Source organism: Lithobates pipiens, unplaced genomic scaffold (genome assembly GCF_037356315.1).
Source record: "Lithobates pipiens isolate NorthernLeopardFrog02 unplaced genomic scaffold, aLitPip1_a1.2 Scaffold_23, whole genome shotgun sequence".
Taxonomy (NCBI): Eukaryota; Metazoa; Chordata; class Amphibia; order Anura; family Ranidae; genus Lithobates; species Lithobates pipiens.
The window spans coordinates 24302645-24322789 of NW_027507785.1; the positions used below are offsets into that span (position 1 = coordinate 24302645).

A 20145-nucleotide genomic window follows, 5' to 3' on the forward strand; every position below is an offset into this window, starting at 1 on the left:
TGACTAGCGGTCCATAGATATAATTCTTAATGATGAACCACAGCTGACCCTGTACAGTAGCAGCTTGCACACTATGAGAACTGGGAAATGAGCATTGCGTTCACTTGTTTTTTTTTTTTGTTCTACAGGCGAAACAAAAGTTCGGAACACAGAAGACCTTTCTGCTGAAACCATGGCGAAGTAGGTGTCCAGGTTCCTCTATCATACACTGTTGTACCATGCTGGCTGCTATGTACACCTGCCATTTTTCCTCCACTTCTGTTTTTTTTTTCCCCCCCATTGTGTCTTAGAGATTTATTTAGAAAGGTGAAGCACTGGTCTTGTTCAAGCTGTGAAATGCTTATGGGATGTGTTTTGTTGGTTTCTGATCTGCATTGGAGGAATGACCACTGGGATCTGTAGCTGTGATGGCATATACAGTGCCTTGAAAAAGTATTCATACTCCTTGATATTTTCCACGTTTTTATTCATGTTACAACCGTAAATGTTTTTTTTTTTTTTTTTTTTTTTTTTTTTAGGGATTTTATGTGATAGACCAACACAAAGTGGCACATCATTGTGAAGGGGAAGGAAAATGATAAATGGTTTTCAACGTTTATTTTTTTAAAAATAAATATGTGAAAAGTGTGGGGTACATTTGTATGGCGCCCCCCTGAGTCAATACTTTGTAGAACCGCCTTTCACTGCAATTACAGCTGCGAGTCTTGGGATGTCTCTACCAGCTTTGCACATCTAGAGAGGGACATTTTTGCCTGTTCTTTGCAAAATAGCTCAAGCTCTGTCAGATTGGATTTAGAGTGTCTGTGAACAGCAATTTTCAAGTCTTGTCTGGACTGTGACTGGGCCATTCTAACACATGAATATTCTTTGATCTAAACCATTCCATTGTAGCTCTGGCTGTATGTTTGGGGTCGTTGTCCTGCTGGAAGGTGAACCTCCGCCCCAGTCTCAAGTCTTTTGCAGACTCTAACAGGTTTTCTCCATCCATCTTCCCATCAACTATGACCAGCTTCCCTGTCCCTGCTGAAGAAAAGCATCCCCACAACATGATGCTGCCACCACCTTGTAACAACTAATAGTTGTCCTGTGGACAGATTCTCCCACCTGAGCTGTGGATCTCTGCAGCTCCTCCAGAGTTCCCATGGGCCTCTTGGCTGCTTCTCTGGTATATACTCTCCTTGCCTGGCTTGTCAGTTTAGATGGACGGCTTCTTGATAGGTTTGCAGTTGTGCCATACTCTTTCCATTTTCAGATGATGGATTGAACAGAACTCCGTGAGATGTTCAAAGCTTGGGATATTTTTTTTGTAACCTAATCCTGCTTTAAACTTCTCCACAACTTTATCCCTGACCTGTCTGGTGTGTTCCTTGGCCTTCATGATTTGATTTGTTCACTAAGGTTCTCTAACAAACCTCTGAGGGTTTCACAGAACAGCTAGATTTATACTGAGATTAAATTACACACAGGTGGACTCTATTTACTAATTAGGTGACTCTAAGACAATTGCTTCCACTAGATTTTATTTAGGGGGTATCAGAGTAAAGAGGGATTTTCACATATTTATTTGTAAAAAAAAAACAAATTGAAAACCATTTATCATTTTCCTTCCACTTCACAATTTTGTGCCTCTTTGTGTTGGTCTATCACATAAAATCCCAATAAAATACATTTGTTTTTGGTTATAACATGACAAAATGTGGAACATTTCAAAGGGTGTGAATACTTTTTCAAGGCACTGTATGTCACCCTGCAGCAAATTTGACCATAGATGGGGCCTGCACAGGTTACAGTGCATCTAGAAAGTATTCACAGTGCTTCACTTTTTCCACATTTTTTTGTTACAGCCTTATTCTAAATGGATTAAATTCATTATTTTCCTCAAAATTCTACAAACAGTACCCCATAATGACAACCTGAAAGAAATTTGTTTTGACATCTTTGCAAATTTATAAAAAAAAAAAAAAAAAAAAAAAAATCCCATGTACATAAGTATTCACAACCTTTGCTCAATACTTTGTTGAAGCACCTTTGGCACTAATTACAACCTCAAGTCTTTCTGAGTATGATGCTACAAGCTTGGCACACCTTTTTTTTTTTTTTTTATCTCCCATTCTCCCATTCTTCTTTGCAGGACCTCTCGTGCTCCATCAGGTTGGATGGGGAGAGTCGGTGCACAGCCATTTTCAGATTTCTCCAGAGATGTTAAATTTGGGTTCAAGTCTGGCCTCTGGCTGGGTTCACTCAAGGACATTCACAGAGTTGTCCCATAGCCACTCCTTTGTTATCTTGGCTGTGTGCTGGGTTATTGTCCTGTTAGATGAACCTTCTCCCCAGTCGGAGGTCCAGAGCACTCTGGAGCAGGTTTTTATCAAGGATGTCTCTGTACATTGCTGCGTTCATTTTTCCCTTGATCAGTTTCTGCCACTGAAAAACATTCCCACAGCATGATGCTGCCACCACCATGCTTCACTGTAGGGATGGTGTTGGCCAGGTGATGAGTAGTGCCTGGTTTCCTTCAGATATGTTGCTTGCCATTCAGGCCAAAGAGTTCAATCTTTGTTTCATCAGACCAGAGAATTTTGTTTCTCATGGTCTGAGAGTCCTTCTTTTGGAAAACTCCATGCAGGCTGTCATGAGCCTTTTACTGAGGAGTGGCTTTCGTCTGGCCACTCTACTATACAGGCCTGATTGGTGGAGTGCTGCAGAGATGGTTGTTCTCCGCTCTCCACAGAGAAACACTAGAGCTCTGTCAGAGTGACCATTCGGTACTTGGTCACCTTTTCTGACTAAGGTCCTTCTCCCCCGATCGATCAGTTTGGCCAGGCAGTCTGCTCTAGGAAGAATCCTGGTGGTTCCAAACCTCTTCCATTTACAGATTATGGAGACCACTGTGCTCATTGGAACCTTCAATGCTGCAGACATTTTTCCATACTCTTCCCCAGATCTGTGCCTCCATACAATCCTGTCTCGAAGGTCTACAGACCATTCCTTGGTCTTCATGGTTTGGTTTGTGCTCTGACATACACTGTTTAACTGTGAGACCTTATTTAGACAGGTGTGTGTGCCTTTCCAAATAATGGCCAATCAACTGACTTTACCACAAGTGGACTCCAATCAAGTTGTAGAAACATCTCAAGGATGAGTAGTGGAAACAGGGTGCACCTGAGCTCAATTTTGAGTGTCATGACAAAGGCTGTGATGCTTACATACCTTATTTTTTTTTTTTTTTTTTCCGTTTTTATAAAATTTGCAAAGATTTCAAACCAACTTCTTTCACATTGTCATTATGAGGTATTGTTTGTAGAATTTTGGGGGGAAATAATGAATTTACCGTATATACTCGAGTATAGGTCGATCCGAATATAAGCCGAGGCCCCTAATTTACCACAAAAAAACTGGGAAAACTTATTGACTCGTGTATAAGCCGAGGGTGAGACATCCCTGTGTCCCATCCATCGCTGTGTCCCGTCCATCGCTGTGTCCCGTCCATCCCTGTGTCCATCACTGTGTCCCGTCCATCCCTGTGTCCATCACTGTGTCCCGTCCATCCCTGTGTCCATCCCTGCCTACCTGTGCCAATCTGCAGCCTCTCCTCCTCGTCTGACAGACGGCGGCCATTCCACTGTTCAAAAGCTGCGCCTCTCTGTCTGTGATAGGCGGAACACTCAATTTTCCAGCAGTCAGTGTTCCGCCTATCACAGACATCCGCTCATCCTCGTCCGTAGTATGAGACTGAGCGGATGTCCGTGATAGGCGGAACACTGACTGCTGGGAAATTGAGTGTTCCGCCTATCGCAGACAGGGAGGCGCGGCTTTTGAATAGTGGAATGGCCGCCGTCTGTCTACCTGATCTCCGTGACTCGAGTATAAGCCGAGGGGGGCACTTTCAGCCTAAAAAAAGGGGCTGAAAATCTCGGCTTATACTCGAGTATATAAGGTAATACATTTTGGAATAAGGCTGTAACAGAACAAAATGTGGAAAAAATGACGAGCTAAGAATACTCAAAATAGTGAAAAAGGGAGGACAGCCCACATTGGCCCCATAAAGAATGAGAAAGGACACCTGGTTACAAAGGATGGAGAGATGGTGAAGGTATTGAATTTATTCTTCCCCTCAGTCTTCACGGGGGAATCGGGGGGGCTTCAGTAACTAAAACTGCAGTGTTTATCCTCATGACGTATCACAGGAAGTACCTCCATGGTTAACATAGTATAGAATTAAAATTAGACTTGGAAAACTTAATATGAATAAATCACCGGGACCGGATGGCTTGCACCTGAGGGTACTTGGGGAACTCAGTCAAGTAATTACCAGACCACTCATTGTTCCTAATTTTTACTGACAGTCTAGTGACTGGAATGGTACCAGGTGATTGGTGAAAAGCCAATGTAGCACCAATATTTAAAAAGGGCCCAAAATACATCCCTGGGAATTACAGACCAGTTAGCCTAACATCAATAGTATGTAAACTATTGGAGGGGATGATAAGGGACTATATACAAGATTTTAGTAATGAAAACGGTATCATTAGCAGTAATCTGCATGGATTCATGAAGAATAGTTCTTGCCAAACCAATCTATTAACCTTCTATGAGGAGGTGAGTTCCCAGCTAGATTAAGGAAGGCCGTAGACGTGGTGTATCTGGATTTTGCAAAAGCATTTGACACAGTTCCCCATAAACGTTTACTGTACAAAATAAGGTCCGTTGGCATGGACCATAGGGTGAGTACATGGATTGAAAACTGGCTACAAGGGAGAGTTCAGAGGGTGGTGATAAATGGGGAGTACTCGGAATGGTCAGGGGTGGGTAGTGGGGTCCCACCAGGGTTCTGTGCTGGGACCAATGCTATTTGATTTGTTCATAAACGACCTGGAGGATGGGGTAAACAGTTCAATCTCTGTAGTTGCAAACGATACTAAGTTAAGCAGGCAATAACGCAGGATGTGGAAACCTTGCAAAAAGTTCTGAACAAATGAATGGGGTGGGCAACTACATGGCAAAAATATGAATACAATCTATACACTGGGGGAAGAACCTCTGGTGGAATCTAGGATGGAAAAGGTACTGGGGGTCCTAGTAGATGATAGGCTCAGCAATGGCATGCAATGCCAAGCTGCTGCTAACAAAGCAAACAGAATATTGGCATTAAAAAGGGATCAACTCCAGAGATAAAACAATAATTCTCCCGATCTACAAGACTCTGGTCCAGCCGCACCTGGAGTATGCTGTCCAGTTCTGGGCATCAGTCCTCAGGAAGGATGTACTGGAAATGGAGCGAGTACAGAGAAGGGCAACAAAGCTAATAAAGGCTCTGGAGGATATTAGTTACGAGGAAAGGTTGCGAGCACTGAACTTATTCTCTCTGTAGAAGAGACGCTTGAGAGGGGATATGATTTCAATATACAAATACCGTACTGGTGACCTCACAATAGGGGTAAAACTTTTTGTGTAAGGGAGTTTAACAAGACTCGTGGCCACTCATTAAAATTTTGAAAAAAGAGGTTTAAACTACTTAGAGGGTTCTTTACTGTAATAGCGGCAAGGATGTGGAATTCCCTTCTACAGGCAGTGGTCTCAACGGGGGGCATCAATAGTTTCAAAAAACGATTAGATAAGCACCTGAACGACCACAACATACAGGGATATGCAAAGTAATACAGACATATAATCACACACATAGGATGGACTTGTGTAACTTTCCGGATGCACAGTATAGTGAGACTGTCACTGCTACTTTCACAAGGTAACAACTGGGTTACCTTGTTACCATTGGTGTCACTTTAAGGCCTGTAAAAATTTAAAAATAATAAAAAAGTTTATATACTGATTATTAGTCACCAGAATCCAATATTTGTCACTTTAGTGGGCCTGTAGTCCTTTTGCTGATTTCTCCATGACTATTATGGTGGTGGCAATGCTGGCATGTAAACAAACTTCTGGCTGCTGACTATATAGTAGATTTGGGTTGCTGTAAAGCCACCTGATCACTTCTACGTTGTGGGGAATGCCTGTGTTGGCTTTAGCAGGGTGCAGAGGTGATGTTAAGAGTCTAATACAGGGGTGCCAAACCGCTGGCCCATTGATGTGGCCTGCAACCTGCTCTGGGACGGTGGGTCGGCAAGGCCAGATCGTGGGTTCCCGCAGAGTATCGGTGTTAAGAATAGAGCCAGCAGTAGAGGAAGCATGGGGCTTCAGTAGGGAGCAGAGCCGATGCTTTGTATATAGCTCCGACTCCTGTCACAGGGCGGAGCGATACCAAATGAACTCCACCTGGGACAGTAATAGTTGGCGATTTTCCTGTGGGGCGATTCCTGAAGTGAAGGTTGTGTTTTAAAGGTCAGTGTTTTGTTTTTGTTTTTTTATTATTATCACATAGCAATGGGCATATCTGTTCTAGTTTTGCACTGGGTACTCTGGGCTGCTTTCAAACTGATCGGCAGGTGCAGCGCAGTACACCTGAGGGCTACCTGTATTGAGCCATACACTTCTGTTAAGCAAATTCAATGGGACCTTCCATTCAGCGCTATGAACTGGAGAATGCAAAATCTGGTGCAGGTCTGCACAGAAACCAATCGGCTTCCAGGTTTTATTGTCAAAGCTTAATTGAACAAGCGGAACATAGAAGCTGATTGGCTACCATGCACAGCTGCACCAGATTTTGCACGCTTCTGTTTTAGTAGATCAGCCCCATAGTGTTTTGTGGTTTTAAAGTGTGTGTTTATGTGTAAATTCTGCATTTCAATATGTGTGCGCAAAATAAAAAATGGCTTTAAATAAAGATTAAAGCTCAACTCCAGGCAAAAAAAAAAAAAAAAAGATATTGTTGCAGAGAGCCCTTCCACACTTCGATGGTAAAATAGTAATTGTGTCTAGGGGTTGCAGACTAGGCTATACTACTTTCCTGACTTCCCTCTCCAGCAGGCTCCATGTGATTTGGTCCACATCAACCTCTCCTGGAAGCAGCACCTGGCTGTGGTTGCACACTAATCCCCACTGCATACAATGCAGCAGGGATCTGCAATTAGCGGACCTCCAGCTGTTGCAAAACTACAAGTCCCATCATGCCTCTGGGTGTCATGCTTGTGGCTGTCAGAGTCTTGCTATGCCTCATTGGACATGTAGTTCTGCAACAGCTGGAGGTCCGCTTATTGCATATCCCTGCAACACAGCGTTGATAGCCCTGCACTGTTCGCAAAGACACCGAGGCAGGAGCTTCGGAGTGGAGAAGAGCCTGCTGGAGATGGGGGTCAGGTAATCCTGCTGCTTCTGCAACCCCCTAGATTTAACAAGCATTTTAAAATGGTAGTAAACTTTATACTACCACTTGTACCTACAAGTACAGTATCTCACAAAAGTGAGTACACCCCTCACATTTTTGTAAATATTTTATTCCATCTTTTCATGTGACAACACTGAAGAAATGACAATTTGCTACAATGTAAAGTAGTGAGTGTACAGCTTGTATAACAGTGTAAATTTTGCTGTCCCCTCAAAATAACTCAACACACAGCCATTAATGTCTAAAGCGCTGACAACAAAAGTGAGTACACCCCTAAGTGAATATGGGAAATAGAGGACTCCAGTGGCAACCTGTAAAGCTCTGGTGAACTCCATGCTCAAGAGGGTTAAGGAAGTGCTGGAAAATAATGGTGGGCACACAAAATGTTGACACTTTGGGCCCAATATGGACATTTTAACTGAGGGGTGTACACACTTTTGTTGCCAGCAGTTTCCAAATTAATCACTGTGTGTTGAGTTATTTTGAGGGGACAGCAAATTTACACTGTTATACAAGCTGTACACTCACTACTTTACATTGTAGCAAAGTGTCATTTCTTCAGTGTTGTCACATTAAAAGATGGAATAAAAGATAAAAAAAAAAAAATGTGAGGGGTGTACTCACTTTTGTCAGATACTGTAAGCCTGTAATGAGGCTTATCTGTAGAGACGGTGAATATCTCCTAAACTGTGCACAGTTTAGGAGATATTAAGAGTGCATGCAGCCGATGACATCATTGGCGCATGCGCTCTAAAAGTCAGGTGTACAGGACCAGACCTTCAGAGCTGGTGGCAGAAACGGTGGTGACGTCATTGCACCCCCGGCCACTCATGTAGTCGGAGGCCGCGAACCAGGAAGGAAGACCAGGAGAAGATGTCAGCCGTCTCAGCAGTGACATTGCTGCACTGGAGGGCTTCGTTGTAGGGTAAGTTTCTCATAATGTGCTAGTAGCGTGCAATGCATTGCCTTGCAGGATTTTTTTTTTTTTTTTTTAACCACCAGCAGTTTACTACAGCTTTAATCCTTGCAGTGCTTATGGGCCCCACTGCAAGGATTTTTTTTCTTATTTTTATTTATTTTTTGTGCAGAATTGTGCACAATTTGGCTGAAATGTGGTGCATTTGTATTTTTCCATTTTCTGTGATGCTAAACCAACCCTTTTTTTTTTTTATTTATTTTTTTTATTTTGGCATTGTTTTTGAACAGGGACATCGGGAATGTGGTGGAACTCTTGTATGGAGACCTGCCCCCTCCTATTATGCTGATTGGCCACAGCATGGGTGGAGCTATCGCAGTGCACACTGCAGCTGCTAATCACGTGCCAAGCTTGCTGGGACTCTGTATGATCGATGTTGTAGAAGGTGAGTGTGACGGACTGCCTGGCACCCTGACTGGGTGCTTCCGCCAAATAGTGCCTCTTGCCATCCAAACCCTTCCAGCAGACCAGTAGCTAATACCTGCCCTTTACCCCAAGCATTGTACACAGACAAGATGTTGAGGTAAAAACCAAAGGAATAACTTTAAACAGAAACAGGTTTTTATACACTTCAAAAATAGGAGAGTCACCACCTGAATGATAAAAACCTATTACACATTGGGTTAAACGTCCCACAATGGTTAAGTAAAGTCGAGACAAGACTAATCGCATCCTGTACGAATCTCCAGAAGGATTAGCAAACAGACAGAAACAATAGGCGACTCAATGAACAATGGGAATTCATACCTAGGAGACGCACAATTGGAGAAAAGATACTGCACACCTAGACAGCATAGGCAAACACAGATACACATTATAACAGTAAACATATAACTCCTTAATAAACAGATTACACATAACAGCAGAGCCCAGCATCAGGTTGTTTTTGTGAAGTTCCACTTTAATTTGGTTTTCAGGCCAGAACAGTGTTCTCTCTTTATTGCCAAGTGAAGAATGTTTAGCTGCTTTAGTTGGTAAAAGCTCAGCGATGTGCCCCTAATGGCTGTGAAGGAATGAGTACAGGCACACCATGCATCAGCACTGTATCTTCTAAGCTGGATGAAAAGGTGCAACCTGACCATGTTGGGATGGTGCTAGGGATTCAACCTTTTCTTCAAACCAAACTCCAACACAGGGCAATTCATTTTTTTTTTTTTTTTTTTTTTTTTTTTTTTTTTTCAGTAAACACTATAGGATATAGGAGCTGGTACATATTTGGGTGCCACAAGGAGAGTAGTAATGTGACGAACAGTGGGTGTGGCCAAATTGCTTTTGCTGTCGTCATCGCCAAGCCTGCCCTCAGACAGCTGCCTGCAGCTCCAGGATGGAAACAGATTTGCGTGTGACTATATTGGTTACTTGGGGAGCCACAGCCTGGTCTGAATAATGTGTTTCAGGTGGTGGCCTGGAACCCCGGACATATGATTCAAAATTCGAAAATGTCCGGGTAAATCCTGGACAGGTGGCAAACCCTAGATGGTGCTGCTTCCTTGCCTTGATCAGAATGAAACAAGAAGGTGGACTGGCAGGATCACCAGTTATTTGCACAATATCACAGATCGGAATTATTTTCTTGTATGCCCAAGGAGGGACAAACGGTCCCCAAATTAAAATTTAGGAGATGCATGCAAGTATGGCCAAAGCTTTTTTGGCCATAGTTCTCTTGTGGGTCCCAGGAGTAGTGTTACTTTTGTCCTCCTGTGACCCAGAGTCCGCTGAAAGCTGGCTGACGGGGAAGAGCTGTGTTAGGCTCTTTAAGGATCCCAACAATATTGTCGGGGTCCACACGGCTGCCTGAATGACAGCTGGCTCCACCTTTTTGGTGCATGGCTGAGAGCCAGCTGTGCCCACCCCTCCCCTGCCAAGTACTCTGAGTTGGAGTGGAGTGGAAGTCGCTGCTCCTGAGCGACCAGCAGTCATGTGATTTCTCAGTTCTCATAGAGCTAATGTGGGACAGCTGCAGCGTGTGTGTGTGTGTGTGTGTGTGTGTGTGTTAGAACGTCTTTTGCAGAGCCCCTCTTTCTGGAGATGTGTGCGCATAGCAGATAATATATTAAAACAGGTCAGTGCTGCTTAGTGTTAGCACCCCCCACCCCTTCTCCGCCACCTTCTCCTCTTCCCTGTGGGTTGTGAACTACTTTAGAAGCATAGGTTGCATTCAGTGCCATCTTGATGGCATCATAGAGCCCTAGGCTAAGTAATGCACTGGGGCCCCTAGCAGGGAGATGGTGATCTGCGGCAAACAGTGGGTAAACAGACTATGCTTTTGAGACCAAGAAAGGGACTGAGAAAGCACCATTCCCGGTTCCTTTCTGCAGCCTCGGCTGCCCTGCAGATGAACGAACAGGAGATGGCGGCTCCTTTTCATTAACCACTTCAGCCTCAGAAGGGTTTACCCCCTTAATGACCAGGCCTTTTTTTTTTTTTGTGGTACGGCACTGGGTCGCTTTAACTGGCAATTGCATGGTCGTGCGACGTACCCAAATAAAATTGACCTCCTTTTTATCCCTCAAATAGAGCTTTTCTTTGGCATTTGATCACCTCTGCGGTTTTTATTTTTTTTTGCGATATAAACAAAAAAGAGCGAAAAAAACAAAAAACAATATATATTGAAAAAACTAATTTCTTCATCGTTTTAGGCTACATATTATTGGTAAAAAAAATCGCCATAAGCGTATATTGGTTTCCGAAAAAGTTATTGCGTCTCTAAAATAGGGCAAAGATTTATTGACGTTTTATTTTTATTTTTATTTTTTTTTAAATGTCTTTTTACTGTTAATGACGGTGATCTGCAATTTTTACCAGGATTACGTCAGACAAATCTGACCTAAAGTGACAGGGAAGGGGTTAACACTAGGGGACGATCAAGGGGTTAACTGTGTTCCCATGGTGTGCTCTGTGTGTGGGATGGGTGTTCTGGAACAACACAGAGATCGCTGTTCCCGATCACTAGGAACAGCAGATCTCCATGTTGTCCCCTGTCAGAACAGGTATCTGCCTTGTTTACATAGGCAGATCCCTGGCCTGCCTATCTGTGCAGCGATCACGAGTGGCCTGCGGACATTGAGTCCACGGTCCCCCTGCGTGCGCTCCTGTGTCAAGCATCGGGCACTTGCCCACAGTATCTATTTGCCTTAAACTACGCACAGGTACATCATTTCGCGCAGTAGAGCCACCCTGCCGCAGTATGTGGGCGGTCTCAAAGTGGATAATATACCGGCGCATAGTAAATCTAGTTTGGTATGCTTCAGTTATGAATGAACAGAGTCTGGGAATGATCCGTACTGGGGGCAGTGGGGGAATCGCATGTGGCCAGTAGGTGGTGATCATTGCGACGAGTTGGGGGGAAATTGCTGCAACTGATCTTTTGTTTGGATTTTAGCTGCTGCAATGAGAGCCACACAAGATCAGTTCCAGTTATTTTCCCTCACCCACCGCAGTGATCACCTCCGCCTGGAAGGGGGGGGGTGGGGGCTGAAGGGGCCCTCTGTGTACCTGGGGCCCCTGGGCAGGGCCCAGGTGTGCCTATATGAAAAGATGGTCTTGGTTGCATTGCCAGCCATTTTTGTGTCCCCTTCCTGCTGAAGTGGCCAAGGCTGTTGCCTCTCCTGCCTATCCCTCAGCCTGGCCCTTGAAGTGCCTTGGGTATTTTAAAACTGCAGAAACGTACATTGCATTGTTTGTCACATCCTGTTTTTGGCATACTTCACTTGGGCTCTGCACAAGTTCCTTCCAGAGGCCTGGAGGTGAGAGGACACCAACAAGCTTGTTCAATAAAAAAAAAAGTGCCAGCAGGAAAGTGATAAATGATGTACCCATAGCAACCAATAAAAGTCAACTTTATGAAATGGACTGGCGGCAGTAAACCGATTTCTGATTGGTTGCATTATGCACTACGTGTTTCACAACATCCACTGTTCATTAGCAGACACGTGCAGTCCAATTTTAATTACTTTTTTTTTTTTTACTTCACATTTGTTTTCCAGGCACAGCCATGGATGCACTAAATAGTATGCAGAACTTCCTCCGCAGCCGCCCCAAAACCTTCAAATCGCTGGAGAATGCCATAGAATGGAGGTCGGTGATAACTAGTGGTTTCCGTTTTATCAATGTTACAAAAAAAATGCAAATTCCTACTTGAATATAAAGTGACTGTAGAAATGCATAAACATTTTATTAGTGCTTTTTTATGCCTGTATAGAACGCATAACACAAAAACCTTTTAGCCCTTGTACACACGATCGGAGATTCCGATGGAATGTGTCCTATCGGACTGTTTTGTCGGATAATCTGACTGTGTGTGGTATGCATCGGACTGATTCCGTCGGAATATCCGTCGGCCCCAATTTTCCAACTTGCTGGAAATATTTTCTGACAAACTGGTCCGATCGGACATACTCCGATCATGTGTAGCCTACTCCAACGGACAAAGTGCCACGCATGATCAAATTCCTAGACCAAAGCTATTGGCTACTAGCCTGAACGTAGTCCTGTCGTAACGAAATAACGTCACCACGTTATGTACAATCGGATTATCCGACAACATGGTCCGACCGTGTGTATGCAACAGTTTCGAACACAATCCGTCGGACAAAATCCAACAGATTTGGTTGGCAGAATGTCCGACCGTGTGTACAGGGGCTTAGAATAATCTTCATTTATTTTCCGTAGTGTGAAGAGCGGTCAGATCAGGAATCCGGACTCAGCCCGGGTCTCCATGGCCGGACAGATCAAGCAGTGAGTATTGAGCCGAAACATGTCTGTCTGGAGCCCCCTGCCGTTATCCTGAATTTTATTCATTTGGAGAACCTCCTCTCTGCTCTATAGATGTGAAGAAGACTCAAGTCCTGAGGGACCCAAAGCTATAGTAGAAGGTATCATCGAAGAAGAGGAGGAGGAGGAGGAGGATGAGGAGGAAAATGGAGGACACTCCATTAATAAGAGGAAGAAGGAGGATGATACTGAGGTAGATGGAAGTGTTGGAGTATTTCTTCCTCCATTGTTTTGACCCTAGTGGGTGGGAAAATGTCCGAGTGATCCTGGTGAGAAGATTCTAGATCGGAAGCTGATGGCCGTGGTTCACACAGCATCTAAAGCCCAGAGGCAGAGGAGTAGTTGGGTTCTTGGTTCCAGGGCTAAAAGGCAGTCAAGGTGTGCATCTGTCTCAACACAAGGAAAGTAAAAGATATAGATGGTGATTTATTAAAGGCAAATAGACTAGATGCAGTTGCTCCAGAGCTTAGTAAATGAGCAGAAGTTCTGCTGAATTCCTTCATCCAATCATGTGAATAATGCTGTGTTTTTTTTTTTGTTTTGTTTTTTTTATTATTATTTATCTGTTTGTTTTTGTTTTTATTTTTTTTGGTTTGTTTGTTTTTTTCCTTGCACGTGATTGAGCATTCTTTGCGAAGTGGCGCTTTACCTCATTTACTAAGCTCTGAAACTACTGCACTTTTGCAAAGTGCACAGTCTACTTGCCTTTAGTAATATACCCCATAGATCAGGAGTAGAGATGAAGGTTTGATATATGGCCTACCAAAGTCTTTTTTTTTTTTTTTTTTTGTTCCTGTGATCGGGTACCTTTTTTCGGATGGGTACCTGCTCCCACTTCTGCATTTCTTGCCTAGGTGAGACAGAATTCCCACGTGTCCTCGGAGGCTGCGGGACCAGTCTGAAAGTGCGCCGCATTTTTCACATGCGCAGTGGGGAGGCGGCTGTGAAACAGGAAGTCACAGCCGACCTCTCACATCCAAGATGGCGGCGCTGGTGATCTAAAGACTGAAACCCCCTTTTAAATCTCCTCTGTGTAATACCTTAGGTTAATGTGAGGAACCGCTATCCTGCATGTTGGATAAGGTATTTAAAGTGTTACTAAACCCACAGCAGTAAAATCAGTCTGTATACAGTAAAGCATGCATGTTATGCCCACTGTGGAACCTAAGGGGTTAATCCTCTGGCTGTTTGATCCTGTCTTCTCTTATACTCCCCTTCTTCCACTGTCCCCAACCCATCTGCTGATAATATGGAGCCTTGGGGCACTCTGCACATGCTCAGTTTGGTGTGTATTGCTAAAGAGTTTTTTTTTTTTTTTTTCTTCAGAGAGTGCATGTCATCAGAACAGGGCGAATCAGCACTGTCTAAACAGAGGGTCAGGGGTCCTACAGCCTCTTGGAACAATCAGAGGAGAATGAAAACTCCTCCTACATGCTTTAAAGCAGAGTTCCGCCTAAAAAGAAAAAAAAATGAAGTTGGCTACAAATACCGTAGCTGCTGACACTTACCTGTCCAGGGCGCCCTCCAGTATTGTATTTAGGTTTTGTGCTGCCCTAGGCCTGACTAAACTTGTGCACTCCCTAATTTAAATATGACCCCCCCCCCCTTCCCGTCAGGGGCCACACCCACAATGTCCTCAATCCGAAGCCGACCTGTCCCTTGGCTCCCGGGTGGAGGCACCGGCATCTTCAGTAAGGGAATCGGGAAGTGAAGACACAGCCTGGTTACCTACTGTGCATAGCGGAGGAGGGGCCGGACATGGCTTAGATCACCGTGGATACTGCAGCGACCTTTTGCCGGAAGCCAATACCTGCATTAGACCGGTATCTTGCCCCCAGCCCCCCCCCCCCCCCCCCCCCCCCCTGAAAGGTGTCAAATGTGGCACTGGAGGGGGGGAGGAACCAGATGATCAGCGGAAGTTCAATTTCTGGGTGGACCTCCGCTTTAACCAGGCACTGATAGAAGTCACAAGACTGCTACATACTGCTGATGAGAAATGGTATTTATTTATATTTACTAAAATAATTGCATTCCCATTTTTTTGGGGTACTGTGGGAGACCAGATATAGTGAATGCAGGGTCCTGGGTTTAGTAACACTTTAAGGGTCCTATAGACCAGAGGTCATCAACCCTGTCCTCAGAACCCACTAACAGGCCAGGTTTTATGTATTACCTTGGGGAGATGCAGACTAGAATACTGCAATCACTGAGCAGCAAATGATCTCACCTGTGATGTATTTCAGTTATCTTGCAAACCTGACCTGTTAGTGGGCCCTGAGGACAGGGCTGATGCATCTGCTATAGACTGTAGATTACCGCCTTCTAATCTGGTAAATTTAGTGTCAATGCTGTGTCTCCGGGTCACAGACACCGCTTTATGAGGTTCAAGTAAGGGAATAGCTGCCAACAAGGTTTCTGTTGTGTGTTTTGTTTTTTGTTTTGTTTTTTTCCCCCTCCTTTTATAAGCCGTAAACATGAACAGGCATCAAATTTGACTCTACTTGTTTTGATAAGCACTGGCCAACCTGATACAACCATAGCAAAGTTCTATATCTTTGCCTGTCGAAATATGTCTTGTGATGTCCATGGGTGGTGTCTGTGTATCAGCGAGTGTGTGTATAGAGCACCTTTCAGCTTCCATTTTGCTTCATCTTTTTTTCCAAAACTTTCACCTTTTTAGACCAAGAAAGAGCGTCCTTATACCTGGAGAATTGAGCTGTCCAAAACTGAGAAATACTGGGACGGCTGGTTCCGAGGGCTCTCCAACCTCTTCCTCAGCTGTCCAATCCCAAAACAGCTCCTCCTGGCAGGTAAGCCACCCCCCTCCACACTGTGCATGGTATGGTCCACTCTTCATTCTCTGCTCTGCTCTCAGTTCTGTAAGCGGTATCTTCAGTTGGTTTGTGTTCATTTATCTTGTTTGACCTTCTTTTAGGGGTTGACAGACTGGATAAAGACCTCACAATAGGACAGATGCAGGGTAAGAATGTTACTCTGTGCTCTAATCTACATATCTATATCCTTGTATTATTTTTTCTTTTTTTAACCTTGATAAAGGTATAGCACCTTTTTTGATGCCTGCTGGGGCTCCAGTTGTCCAACAAACAGCACTGGAAACTGTCAGCCATTTATGCCTGGTTCACATTTTTTAGTACATTTTCAGTTTTGCTGAAAAACACTACAGTCCATTAACCACGGTTTCCTATGGGTTATTTTCACATAACACCTCAATGGACCTAAAACATGTATTGAAAAATGCAAAATGCACCTGGAATCAACCACCTGCATAGGTGTGAACCAGGCCTAAGAAGCGACACCATTCAACTTGGTGTTGCTTAGTTCCATGGTGGTGTTCTGAAATGGCTGACAGTTTTCAGTGCTAATTGCTGGGTAACCAGAGTGTGGACAGATGTCATACACGGTACTATGTGTTTATCAAGGTGCATGTGTTATGTGGCTGTTTTATAAATGTTCAATTTACACAGCGCTTTACATATACATTGTACATGGTCCCCAACTCACATTAATATACTAGGGCCAATTTAGACAGAAGCCAATTAACCTACCAGCATGTCTTTGGAGTGTGGGAGAAAACCGGAGTACCCGGAGGAAAACCACGCAGGCACAGGGAGAACATGAAAACTCCAGGCAGGTAGTGTCGTGGTTGGGATGTGAACCAGCGACCCTTTTTACTGCTAGGTGAGAGTGCTAACCACTACACCACTGTGCCCGACAATCATTATTATAACTTGATTTTCAGTGCAGAGATTTGGCATTGCTATTCAGCTGTTATTGGAACAGCTAGTGCCCTAAGGCAGACCATACAGTTAGAGACCACGGAACATAGGTTGCAGCTTTGAAGTGGCTTACCGGGGTTATGGCCTTCTTTCTTTTTTTTTTTTTTTCAAGAAAGCATTCTGAGCAGTTCATGAGCCCCTGTAACACTTTCAGACATGGCAGGAGGTGACGTAAACATGACCCCCCCCCCCCCCTCCCCACTGCTCGCTGGTGTCTCTTGGCTTTACCGTTTTTACTGATCAGACGGTGTGGCCGGCTGGTCCCAGAGGCAAACCAAAACTCTTCTTTCATCACCTCTATGGCTTTGGAGGACTAGAGTGACGTCATGACGTCACTTCCGTTCCAGGGTGGATATATATATATATATATATATATATATATATATATATATATATATATATATATATATATGTGTGTATATATATTATTTTATTATTATTGCTTTTAAAGGTAAAAGAAATTTGGGGTCTCTCTCCATAAACAGGACTTTAACCTTCTTTGTATTACAATGATGGATGTTTACGTTCCTTGTAATAAAAGGGATTAAAAAAAAATGTAAAAAAATAAATAAGGAAAAGTAAAGCGCCCCGTCCCTCCACACGCATTCGTAAGTCATGCAAGGATGCATGAATGGTGTTCGCATCACCCGTGTGAGGTATCGTCACGAACATTAGTGCGAAAGCAATAATTTTAGTCCTGGACTTCCTCTGTAACTCTAAACGGGTAACTTGTAACAAAATTTGAATGTGCTGCCATAACATCTTTCACATTTAACAAAAAAATTGGGGTATATGGGTGTTGTGTTTTTTTTTTTTTGTTTGTTTGTTTTTTTTCCCTCTAAAGGTGTATTTGAAAAACCGCTGCGCACAATTTATTCCCTAGGGTCTCTGTTAAAAATGTATAATATTTGGCAAAGTAATTTTCTGGCAAAAAATACTGATTTTAAAGTGTTATAAACTTGTATACAAAAAGTGCCAGAAAAAGCCTGGTCTTCAAATGTGTGCGTATGTGTTTTTTTTGTTTTAACCAGTGGGTTAAATAGAGAAAAAAATTCCCCAATTCCCCAACCACTTCCGCTATGCTATTGTGTTCTGATGGTGGGGAGACTACAATGATCGGTGAATAAAATAGGCACTAATAGAGTGGAAAAAAACAGGCAGGCTGGTTAGATCGGTAGATTGACTTCTGTAGAACCAGGGTGTCCATACATGGATGTATGGCCGCCTTAAGTTTTGTTAGTAAAGCTATCCTATCTGAGAAAGCTTCCTCCAGTGTGCATACGGTCTTATTGTGTTTGGCACCAACAACACTCAGTCCAGATAAGGAACGTACAGAGCTCCTTTCCTCACCAAGAAAAGGACAGACGGTGAGGGAGAGCAGTCAGTTGAATGCGGTAAGAAACCAGTAAATTTAAAGTGTCAGTAAACCCCCAACATTTTTTGTGTCGTTAGCTCTAAAATGAATTGCACTTACTTTGTGCTCAAAGTTTCTTTATTTACTACCTTTTTCATAGTAAATATCTGCTGATCCTCTATTTCTTATTCAGAGTGGGGCTATTCCTGTCGATCCCTCCATCTTCAGCATTATCACTCATCCCCCATACTTAAATTTTTACCTGGAACAAAGCTGTGGACTTTCTCTTTTCTTCCCATGAAACCACCCCAGTTGATACTATGCAGTTGACCTATGCTTGCCTGTGTGTTATATGAAAGAACACATCCCTGGCATCCCTTTAGATGTGCATGTTCTTCCCTTCTGGCCATTGGGCAGTGCAATCTGTTGATTAGTTACTTGATTACACGCCATCAGATCTTCTTCTGGAACAGATTGCAAAGCTAAAGTCTACAGCACCCAGTGGTCAGCTGGAAAGAGAGTTTGCATGATTAACCACTTGCCAACTGCCTAACGTACATCAGAGAAAAAACAAAAAAAAATGATACTGCTGCTCCAGGTGTATGTGATGAGCCTGAATGGAACCTGACCAGGTGTGCCAGCCCCGGCCCGCCTCCGTGGAAATGCTTGGAATTAATAAGAAAGGCTGCATGCGTTTCACACATACATCTTGTGCTTGATGATTAAGCACAGGATATATGTGTGAAACGCGTCTACCTGACTATTTGCTGGTGTCATTACGGTGATTCAATAAAGGCATTTGGAACCTCTGGATGTGCAGCCTTTCTTTTTTATTTTCACGCATTTCATTGGAGGCGGGCCGGGGCTGGCACTGGTCAGGTTCCATTCAGGCTCATCACATACGCCTGGAGCAGCGGGTTCTTTTTTCTCTGATGTACGTTGGGCGGTTGGCAAGGGGTTAATCATGCAAGCTCTTTCCAGCTGGCTACTGGGCACTGTAGACTTTAGCGGATCTGATGGAGGGTATGTACCGTGGCAGGTCAGCTCTATTGTGCGAAATCAGGTACCTTTACATCATATTGTGCATTGGCCACAGGAGCAAGGATCTCTGTCTTCCCCCAGTCAGAGCAATTATTATTTTTTTTTATTTTTTTAATTGTTGGCCTAAACTGATAAAGAAATTTTTGTTTTTAATATATATATATATATATATATATATATATATATATATATATATATATATATATATATATATATTTTTTTTTGGGGTTATTCATTATAGCAAATGTTCACCGATCAGTGTAGTCTCCCCACTGTCAGAACACAATAGTTCCACACAGTGGAAGTGGATGGGGAATTTGGTAATTTATTCATTTAACCCACTGGTTGAACAAAACAAAAAAAAAACGCACAATAACATTTGAAGACCAGGCTTTTTCTGGCACTTTTTGTTTACAAGTGTATAACCCTTTAAAATCCAGTATTTTTTGCTCGGAAATTACTTTCCAAAACATTATACATTATTTTTTTTAGCAGAGATCCTAGGGAATATAAAGAAGATTGTTGCAATTTTTTATGTCTCACGGCATTTGCTATACATGTTTTATAGTGCAAAAAATAAAAAAACACAGAGGTGATAAAATACCACCAAAAGAAAGCTCTATTTGTGGGGAAAAAAGAGACTTAAAGTGGTTGTAAACCCTTACAAACCACTTTGACCTACAGGTAAGCCTAGATTAAGGCTTACCTGTAGGTCCAAGCAATATCTCCTAAACCTATATGGTTTAGGAGATATTTGCCCGAAAACGGGCACGGCTGTCTATGGCGCATGCGCCGTAGACAGCGGCGCGCAGGCGCACTGAACGCGGCAGTTCCAAAAATGGAGCTGCCGCATTTGTCGACTCCCGCGCGCATGCGCGGGAGTGACGTCATCGCGGCTTCGCCGAATGACAGCGGCGGAGCT

At 43.4% G+C, this 20145-nt stretch overlaps 1 protein-coding gene across 2 annotated transcripts in view; it reads left to right on the forward strand.

Moving 5' to 3' along the window:
* PPME1 (protein phosphatase methylesterase 1) overlaps window positions 1-20145 on the forward strand; it is a 64468-nt gene that overhangs the window by 16338 nt on the left and 27985 nt on the right. For both annotated transcript variants that reach the window (XM_077451355.1, XM_077451356.1), the window contains exons 6-12: window positions 129-180; window positions 8489-8643; window positions 12245-12335; window positions 12930-12995; window positions 13086-13224; window positions 15712-15841; window positions 15967-16011. In XM_077451355.1, coding sequence (XP_077307481.1) covers window positions 129-180; window positions 8489-8643; window positions 12245-12335; window positions 12930-12995; window positions 13086-13224; window positions 15712-15841; window positions 15967-16011 — 678 coding nt within the window. The remainder of the gene's footprint in view (window positions 1-128; window positions 181-8488; window positions 8644-12244; window positions 12336-12929; window positions 12996-13085; window positions 13225-15711; window positions 15842-15966; window positions 16012-20145) is intronic.